Raw genomic sequence first — 10271 nt, 5'->3', positions numbered from 1 at the left:
GTACAAACAAGAAGAACTCAAATTGCATTGTTGTTCAGTATAATTCTGTGACTTCAACCTTTAGCTAACGTATAATGTTTGACATTTTATATAAATGTGACTATAACATATAGTCAATAATATTTAAAAAAGTGCTGTTACTGAGTGAAACCGCCAAAGATTTCAGGTCTGGATTTAGCCCCAGTGTTTTAAGATCCTAGCAGCGCTCGTAGCATCAGCCACCAGGCCACAGCCAGCCTCCACCATCAGCTAGCAGGTCCAGCCAGCAGGCCACAACCAGGCTCTACCATAAACCCACAGCCAGCCTCCACCATCAGCTAGCAGGCCCAGCCAGCAGGCCACAACCAGGCTCTACCATCAGCCAGCAGGCCACAGCCAGGCTCCACCATCAATCCACAGCCAGGCTCCAACATCAGCTAGCAGGCCCACCCAGCAGGCCACAACCAGACTCTACCATCAGCCAGCAGGCCAGAACAAGGCTCCACCATCAGCCACAGGCCACAGCCAGGCTCCACCATCAGCTATCTGGTCCAGCCAGCCTGTCTGACTGTCAGTCAGCATGTTATCCTCAGTAGCCTTTTTTCCTTTATTGCTTTTATTGACAGCTTTTTGTCTACATGAGGTGCAGGAACAGTCTGCGAAGCAAGAGAAACCATACTTGTTACTCCTCTCAAAGAGAACAAGGTGGGATTTTACATCTTTTAGAAGCTTCTCAAACGTGATCATCAGCAGAGATCTCATTCCAACTGATTTATTTATTCCATATCACTGGTTTATTTCCCAATTCTCTCACCCCTCAAAGAGATTGGGCACTAAGAGAAATCAGTCTGTAATCCTACAAAAAAAATCTGTGAAAAGAAAATGTTTTATTGTTCTTCTGCTTCTTTATCTGGAAATGTGCAACCTAATCCCGGTCCAGACTGCAAAGTAAGTACTCCTTGTGATTTTAAAACTCGAACAGGGTTGGTATCACTCATTTAAATGTCAGAAGTCTTCTTCCCAAACTTGATTTTGTGAAAATTTGGATGAAAGTGTTAGATACTGATATTCCTATATTATCAGAAACCTGGCTTACAAAATCGATTACTGACAAAGACATTGCAATAACTGGCTATAATCTTTTCCGTTGCGACCGCCCCAGAAAGGGTGGCGGTGTTGCAATTCTTGTAAAATACAAATTCCATGTTACTGTCGTTTCATCGGTATCTGTTTGTAAACAGTTTGAACTTCTTGCCCTCAAGCTCCAACTTTTCAAGGGCTATTTTATTACCATTGTGGGCTGTTATAGACCCCCCTCGGCTAGTAGTGCTTTAGTTTCACTTAGTGAAAAACTATCTACTTTAGATTTTAATGAAATTGTGCTGGTCGACTGGTTGTCCTCTGCCTCTCACAAATCCATGTGTGATTCATATAATCTCACACAACTAATTTACTATGGAACGCCAGGACTGCCATAATGAATTAATTAAATACACCATTAAATAATTAATTAAATTTGGCAATAATTAATTAAAATCGGAAATAATTAATTACATAAATATTTACAACACCTGTAATTAATTAATTATTGACACATTTAATTAATTATTGACACATTTAATTATTTATTTATTTATTTCACATTTTAATTAATTATTGCCACATCTAAATAATTATTTAATGCTGTATTTAATTAATTCATTTTGGCACAGTTGACTCCTTCAGGTCAGGTCAAACTCAGGGGGCAGGGTTAACGCTGCCATGCAGCTTCTCTAACATTTGATTGGTTGCCGTGCAAAGTAAGGCAAGACAGGTCAATCCTAGATAATCGATTGCTTGTGTCGACTTGGTATCCCAGAATGCATTTCAAATCACAGGCTTTGTTTAGATATTCCACTCTCTGTGTTCCACATGTTGCATTCGCAGATTCTCATTTTCACCGAACGATCGTCTCTTTCCGCCTGCTCTTGTGTCTCTGTGCTTCTGTAACATAAAGAACGAGCTGACGTGTTTCTCACGACACCGGCGATCGGCTCAACAGGCCTTCAGTTTACCTGCATGCATCCTCCTCCTCCTCACCTGTCAGCAGTTGTTTAACACCTGCTGCTAATTCAAGAAACAAGAAAGAAAGATAAATAAGTAAATATAGTTTTTCCCCGAGCGCAGAGCTGCTGGAGCTTGTTTCCCAACAGAGCACTTTATAGGCGAACCTGTCACGGTCCTAGGTCAGTGACCCAGTGTTTTGAGTTTCTTGTGCCTCTGAGTTTTTTTGTATTATGTTCTTAGTTCTCTTTGTTGTCCCAGCTTATTCTTTGGTGTAGTGTCTTAGTTCTGTTTTCTTGTATTCTGTTTAGTTCTCTGAGTATTTAGTAGCTGCCCTCTGTGTCTCTTTGTTGGTGGTGTTGTCTGTGTTTCTTAGTTGCTCTGTCTCCCCTAGTCTAGTTTGCGTCTGTGCTAATTCCTGTTTTACTTTGAAGGTCTGTGTCTCATGTGAGTGTTTCCTACTTTGCTCCCTGTCTCGTCAGTTCTGATTTCTCCCAGCTGTGCTCTCCTTCTGTGTCTCATTCCCCTCGTTACTTCCCAGTGTATTTAAACCCTGTGTTTCTCTGAGTCAGTGTCGTGTCGTCCCTCTTGCTGTGTGGATCTCCCTGTGAGTTTTAGTTCTTTGTTTCCCAGTTTAGCTTAGTTTACTTTGTATGCTCGTTTTTCTGTGACCAGCAAATAAAGCTGTGATTTTGAGTTCATCCCCTGAGTCTGTGAGTCCTGCACTTTGAGTCCTCATCTCCTGCCTGCCACACAGCGTTTCATGACAGAACGACGGGACCAGACATGGACTCAGCAGGCTCCGCCCGGGAAATCGATTTGGCCCACATCCAGGGTCTGGTAGAGCGGATTTCCCACACTGATGATGGTTGGGCCGTAACTGTAGGAATCAAAGCCATTGAAGCCGTCCTCGAGGGGAACCCCCACTTTGGTCAACTCAGAGGATTTATGGACTCGATAAATATGATACGCGAGGCCCGGGAGGTACTGCAAGCCCGAGAGTTAGCCATTCTCGCCCGCTCCCGGTATTCAGTGCCGAAACCACCACCGCTGCAGCGTCAGGTGGAGCCCTCTGCAATGCAGCAGCGGCCATTAAAGCGGAAGGGGGTTTCCACGCCACTGCCGCGGAATTCTTCACCCCCCACGTCCAGCTCTGACCACCGCTTACCTGCCTCTTTCCTCGCAGCGATGTGGTCAGAGGAGGAGGAGTCAGATTCAACCTCTCTGCCATTACCGGCAACCACCACTATCTCCGCTCCCATCTCCAGGGAGAAGCGGTGGCAGCACAGGCAGCGAAAAATGCCACCGCCAGAACCCAGGACTTCACCAATGCAAACGCCTGCGGCGAGTGTAAATGAAACTGTACAGTTTACTGGGTCTGAAGGCCCAAGGTCTGCTTAAGTTGTGGCTGAGGTGAAAAAGACTGTTTTGTCTGAAACCAAAATTTCCCATTTAGGTAACCTAAAAGACTATTCTTCTCATGCTCCTCCTAGCCATAACAATGCAAAGAACTGTGGTAATCCTGTTACGTTTGAGCCTGGACTAATTAACTCCATGTCTGCTAGCTCAGCGGATGTTAAGTCAGAGATTATTAATTCAGAGACTGTTTTTCCAAAAGCTGCCCAGCCTCCTGGAGCTCACTTAGCTGCCCAGCCTCCTGGAGCTCACTTAGCTGCCCAGCCTCCTGGAGCTCACTTAGCTGCCCAGCCTCCTGGAGCTCACTTAGCTGCCCAGCCTCCTGGAGCTCACTTAGCTGCCCAGCCTCCTGGAGCTCACTTAGCTGCCCAGCCTCCTGGAGCTCACTTAGCTGCCCAGCCTCCTGGAGCTCACTTAGCTGCCCAGCCTCCTGGAGCTCACTTAGCTGCCCAGCCTCCTGGAGCTCACCTAGCTGCCCAGCCTCCTGGAGCTCAGTCTCCGTCTCCTGTGTCCCCGCTAACTGCGTCTCCTGTGTCCCCGCTAGCACAGTCGTTTACTCCGCCACTAGCTCCATTTTCACCTCAACTATCACTCCAGCCTCCTACGTTGCCTTTAGCCCAGTCTGCTATTCATTGTTCGATTCAACCCTTAGTTCGGCCACTTGTGCAATCCATAGCTCAATTACCCGTTCAGTCCTTTGCTCATGTGCCTATTCAGTTCCGAGCTCAGTCTCCTGCATCGCAACCGGTTCAGTTCCCCGTAGCACTTCAGTCTCCCTCAGTTTGGTCTGCCACTCAGTTGCCCTTAGCTCCATCATCCACACTACCACCCGTTTCTCTTCCACCACAACCATCACTACACTCAGCCATTCAGGCTGCTACTCAGTCAGTCATTCAACCTATAGCCCTGCCATTAAGGCACTCTGTAGCTGAGCCATTAGCCGCCCGACCCGCACCCAATTCAGCCACTCCTCCACCTCCACCACAACCGTCACTGCAGTCTCCAGTTCAGTCTCCTGCAGCTCAGCTTTCCCCAGTGCTGTCCCCTGCAGCTCAGCTTTCCCCAGTGCAGTCTCCAGTGTCCCCAGTGCAGTCTCCAGTGTCCCCAGTGCAGCCTCCCTTAGCCCAGTCATCCACTCAACCACCAGCACCATAACCGTCACTACTACCTCTAGTTCAGTTTCCCGTGCAGTTATCTACTTCACCTCCACTAGTAGCTCAGCTCCCCGTGTTTCCAGTAGCTCAGCTCGCACCTGAACCATTAGCCCAGTCCCCGGTAGCAGTTCAGTCAGCTTAACATTCAGCCAGGGGTCCCAATACCCTCTGGCTCTACATCAGCCCCTGCTGGAAGCTCAGATGAGTCCATCCAGCACTCTGCGGCTCCCACGCCGCCACCCGCCTCGTCTGCTGGGTGTTCTGGTGAGCCCGTTCAGCCTCCTGTCTCCGCTGGAGGGTCCGAGGGGCCCGTTCAGCCTCTGGAGGGTCCGTGGGGCCTGTTCAGCCTCCTGTCTCCGCTGGAGGGTCCGAGGGGCCCGTTCAGCTCGTTCAGCCTCCTGTCTCTGCTGGAGGGTCCGAGGGGCCCGGCCCGTTCAGCTCGTTCAGCCTCCTGTCTCCGCTGGAGGATCCGAGGGGCCCGTTCAGCTCGTTCAGCCTCCTGTCTCCGCTGGAGGGTCCGAGGGGCCCGTTCAGCCATCACCGTCATCCACACCTGCAGCGGCCTCGTCAACTGGAGGGCCCGAGGAGCCCGTCCAGCCTCTTGCCTTGTCAGCTGGGGGTCCGGGAGGAACCAGCCAGCACATCCTCATGTCTGCTGACGGTTCTGGCGAGACCGTTCAGCCACCACCGGCTCCACTGCCTGCAACCTCAACATCCACGCCGCCTGCAGCATCAGCATCAGCTTCTGCTTCCGCCTCGCCTGGTCCGGCCTCCGAGCCTTCGTCCTCCACGCCTGGTCCGGCCTCCGAGCCTTCGTCCTCCACGCCTGGTCCGGCCTCCGAGCCTTCGTCCTCCACGCCTGGTCCAGCGGTTGTTACACCCCCGTCCAAGGTACGTCCAGCACCTCGGCATCGTCGGCCAGTTTCTGGGCCTCTAGCACATCATCACCGTCGTGGGTGGCCCCCAGACCGCCTTTGCCTGAGTCACCACTTTTCCCTTCCGCACGGTCGGCCCCCGGATCCCTTTCGCCTGAGTCGCCACTGTTGCCTTCCGCACGGCCTGCCCCCGGATCCCTTTTGCCTGAGTCGCCGCCATTGCCTTCCGCATGGTCGGCCCCTGGAACCCTTTCGCCTGAGTAATAACCAGTGTTGGGACTCACGCGTTATTAAGTAACGCGTTATAGTAACTACGTTATTATTGTGGTAACGAGCGGTAACTAGTTATTATGCCAAAACCAGGAATGCGTTACTTGTTACTGGGATTTAAATAGGCTCGTTACTCGTTACTTCGTGTGGTGGCTATCGCGGAGCTTCCACAGATTCAATAACATTAGCAAGTGGTGGAAGCCAGCAGGTGGATGAAGGAAAAGGGAGGCAAGAGGAGAGACCCGAAGCGGCCGCCAGTCCGAGTATCAGGTGAACTGAACTTCAGGTAAGAAGTTATGACCTGCAGTCTATCTGAGTCAGATATAAACCAAGTTTAGGTGGAGTTTATTTTCGTTGTGCTGACTTTTTCGTACCGGGTACTAGCTAGCATGACAGAGTTTCTATACAGCTGGGTGGGTGCTATGTTACTGATGTTGAACTTTATTTTGTTCATAAGGTTAATTATTAGAGTTGCTAACCGTCCCGTAAAAAACAGAATTGTCTCGTATTCAGAGAAAATATTACGCGTTTCTTATTGAGGTGAAAAGGAACAGTTTTTCCCGGACTTCAGCTACAATGAAAAAGACGCAAAGCTGGATTTATTCTGTCTTTGCTGCACAGCTGCATCATCTTCTCTCATTCTCTCCCTCTCCCTCTCCTGTTTCTACTTCAATCACAAAACTGATCAGTGACCAGCTGATCGGCTTTTCTCTCTTGTTTATTTATCGCCCACTTTGCGCCAGAAAGAGGAAACCAGCAGATGTCGCGCTAAACAACAGTAGCACATTTAAGCTTGATCAGCTGTTGTTAGAATTTATTTATTCAAAGGAACTTGCAAAGAAAAGCGTCTGGACTTCTTTAAGTTACTTGAAGACGTTTCACCTCTCATCTGAGAAGCTTCTTCAGTTCTAAGGTCAAATGGTGGAGAGTCCCAGATATAAACCTAGTGGGAGTATCCCCCCACAGAGGGACAAAAGGACCCCCTACTGATCCTCTAATCGCCTGAGTCAAGGTGTGAAACTGGGTGTGGGTCCCAATCAGCCAGAGTTTTGGGTGAGCTCATTGTGGAACCTGGCCCCGAATTCCTGAGGTCAGATGGCCCAGGATGTGAGTGGGCCTTAAGGCGTCTGGGGAGGGAACTCCAAACTGGATTATAGATGGCAGAGAGTTGGTGTCGTAAACCACCGCCTCTGTTCAAAGATGGTCGCTCACAGTGGACATAGATGCTTCTTTCACTCCTCTTTCAAACCATCTGTCCTCTCTGTCCAAAATGTGAACATTGGCATCCTCGAAAGAGTGACCTTTGACCTTTAGATGCAGATGAACAGCTGAGTCTTGTCCTGTGGAGGTGGCTCTTCTATGTTGTGCCATGCACTTGTGAAGTGGCTGTTTGGTCTCTCCAATGTAGAGGTCTGGGCATTCCTCGCTGCACTGTACAGCAAACACCACATTGTTAAGTCTGTGTTTTGGAGTTTTGTCTTTCGGGTGAACCAGTTTTTGTCTGAGTGTGTTGCTGGGTCTGAAGTACACCGGGATGTCATGCTTGGAGAAAACCCTCCTGAGTTTTTCTGATACACCAGCAACATAGGGGATGACAATGTTGTTGCGTCTGTCCTTCTTATCCTCCCTCGCTGGTGTCTGATCAGACACCAGCGAGGGAGCCACCGCCATCTTTGAACAGAGGCAGTGGTTTACGACACCAACTCTCTGCCATCTATAATCCAGTTTTGAGTTCCCTCCCCAGACGCCTTAACGCCCACTCACATCCTCGGCCATCTGACCTCAGGAATTCACATGATAGGGTGGGGCCAGGTTCCACAATGAACTCACCCGAAACCCTGGCTGATTGGGACCCACACCCAGTTTCAAACCTTGACTCAGGCGATTAGAGGATCATCAGGGGGTCCTTTTGTCCCTCTGTGGGGGGAAACTCCCACTGGGTTTAAATCTGGGACTCTCCACCATTTGACCTTAGAACTGAAGAAGCTTCTCGAATGAGAGGTGAAACGTCTTCAAGCAGCTTAAAAAACTCCAGACGCTTTTCTTTGCAAGCTCCTTTGACTACGATGACCTGGATGACTGAGAACCTTCACAGACAATTTATTTAATATTAATTTCTAGTATCAGCTGATGTTTGCTGGAGCCACAGCTGTAAAGCTGCTGGTCATGATGTTGGTTTGGATATGTGGTGAGAGGGAAACATGCAGATCAAACCAGGAGATGTCCTTACTGAATCATCAGAGCTGAACAGGTGATGGAGAAACAGGTTTACCTTTTAGGTGACATGAATGAGTTGAAGTTATGAACTGTTTCTGAGAGACAAATAACACCAGGATCCTTTTCTAAGTAGCTGGCAGCTGGTAACTGTGCAGGGGCGGGTCTAGCAAAGTGTTGCCAGGGGGGCAGGTAGGGCATTAACAGGGAAAGGGGGGCACAAGGAAATACTTTTCTTTCTTATTCTCATTTAAAATATCTTGCTTTAAAAAAATAATTATCGGAGTCTTACAACAAACAATTGATAGATTGATGCATATATACCATCAGAACAGTGTACATCACTGTCACAACAGCGTTTGTTTTCATTCAAAGGCTTTATGATTTTTCCTATAATGGCGGCCAGTCTCTGGTCAAAATGCCCGGGCCGATTTTTTTGTCCCAGTCCGGCCCTGTATGCAGCTCATCTGCAGTCTGCTGTTACCTACATCTTCCTATTCAGAAGGCAGAATTTCCAAGTTCTGAGTACAATCAAAGCACCACGACTGCAGTTTTTGTGTTGGATGTAAAAAGCAGGCTAGAATCATGCAGCGGTCAACGACGGTCCAGGCGTGGGATTTCTCTCGTGGAAATGTGCACATTATCTTTTCCTTTCTATTGGTAGGTGGCACAGTGCACTTGTGGCAATAAGCAAGCTAGAAGACTGGCAAAGTTATGGAAGCAACACATTAACAAGAGAATTCTGAGTAAAACCAAAGTTACTTTCCCTAGTAACTAGTTACTAATTAGTTGTTACTAATTTAAAGTAACTTGAACACTGGAAATAACCTACTTATTTCAGTGTAGTGGTGAACAGTCACACAGCTCACGTGGGCGTTATATGTGATACTCCTTAAATATAATTTATCCAAGTTAACTTCAGTTAACCATTCAGACAGTCAGACAGTTCTTTTACAATGAAAAACATAAACACCCATGCTCCCGGTAGGTTTCCGCTGTGCCAGCTTTTTACATTACAGCTGCTTATGCAGTAGCCATGGTAACCACGGACTCTGAGCGGCTGGATCGACGCAGGTCAGACAACAACTTTACATATATGATCTTAAGACAGGACACAGCCACTGTACGTGCTGGCCTCATATCAAATGTGAACGCAGACTGAGTCTATGTTTGACGTTTGTTTATATCTAATCTTCCTCTCAGACATTTAAACAGCAGCGAGTCTGCAGCTGAGGGAACACAAACTCAAACTGTCTGAACAGGTTTGCTCGTTTCTTGCGTGTATTCATTTGGTCATTTATTAAATGTATAACTGTTATTCTAATCTGCTGAGTCTCTTACGCTGATGAAAATGCAGAAAACACAGATCACACCTGTTCAACCAATCACTTTCATTCCACTTTGATCTGCGACAAACTGACGGTTCATCTCTGTTACAGTGTTGCGTTAGACTGCTATATTTTTGTGTTCTTTATGCTGTAGATTTTTACGTCTCTGGAATAGTTGGCAGTAATGAGGATGATTTTCTGTCAAATTATATAGATATGAGCCGTGACATATTCGTAGATGACAGTTAGATAAGTCAGCTGGGAAACTGTTAACTCATAGAACTGAAGATATCGTGGACATGCTGACCTCGCTCTGTGGTGTACAGGGCCATTTACCCCCATGATTAATATTCACAATAAAAATATTAGCCGAACATCATGAAGTCTGTATGTGTTTCATAACTGCGGTCAAGTTAGCCCTCACTTACGAAGTCACAGTCAAGCTAGCCGCACCGCCAGCCGCACCGAAAATGTGGTTGCACTACTCTTATGCATATTACGGTATGGGTGAAGCCCGGTTTAGAAACGAAGTCTTTTGTGTCCTGGCACTATTTTACTTCACAATCCACTCCCAGTTTTATTGTATCTCCACTTTTCCCCCTGTGATTCACAGCCCAAATTACTGTATGCTTCAGAGAAAATTAACAATAAAATTTACACAATTTACTCTACTGTACTCTATATATTCTCATCTTTGACCTCAGATTACAGGAAAACTGTAAGAGGTGACGCAGATATCTCACTGGATTCTGACTCTGGGTGACCCCCACTCTTCACCCTGTCATCCACAGCAAAAATTACTGTACTGTTTTTGAGAAAATTGATAGTAAAATCTTCCCATTTTGCTTTACTGTACTCTACATATTGACATCTTTGACCTCAGATTACAGGAAAACTGTAAGAGGTGATGCAGATATTTCACTGGATTCTGACTCTGGGTGACCCCCACTCTTCACCCTGTGATCCGCAGCCAAAATTGGGTGCATGAAAGA

At 47.4% G+C, this 10271-nt stretch overlaps 1 protein-coding gene across 1 annotated transcript; it reads left to right on the top strand.

Annotated features, from left to right (window-relative positions):
• The first annotated feature begins 416 nt into the window (after positions 1 to 416).
• Positions 417 to 4595, top strand: LOC146515994 (uncharacterized). The gene has a single exon (XM_085164972.1). The coding sequence runs from the start codon at positions 3577 to 3579 to the stop codon at positions 4591 to 4593; it is 1017 nt and encodes a 338-aa protein (XP_085021098.1). The 5' UTR covers positions 417 to 3576; the 3' UTR covers positions 4594 to 4595.
• Positions 4596 to 10271: the final 5676 nt, after the last annotated feature.

The sequence above is a fragment of the Neolamprologus multifasciatus genome, chromosome 7, assembly GCF_963576455.1.
Source record: "Neolamprologus multifasciatus chromosome 7, fNeoMul1.2, whole genome shotgun sequence".
NCBI lineage: Eukaryota > Metazoa > Chordata > Actinopteri > Cichliformes > Cichlidae > Neolamprologus > Neolamprologus multifasciatus.
This window is presented reverse-complemented; position numbering and strand designations above follow the sequence as displayed.

What these genes read in the sequence shown, in the direction of transcription:
- LOC146515994 (XM_085164972.1), top strand. Translation starts at nt 3,577, where the DNA reads ATGTCTGCTAGCTCAGCGGATGTTAAGTCAGAGATTATTAATTCAGAG.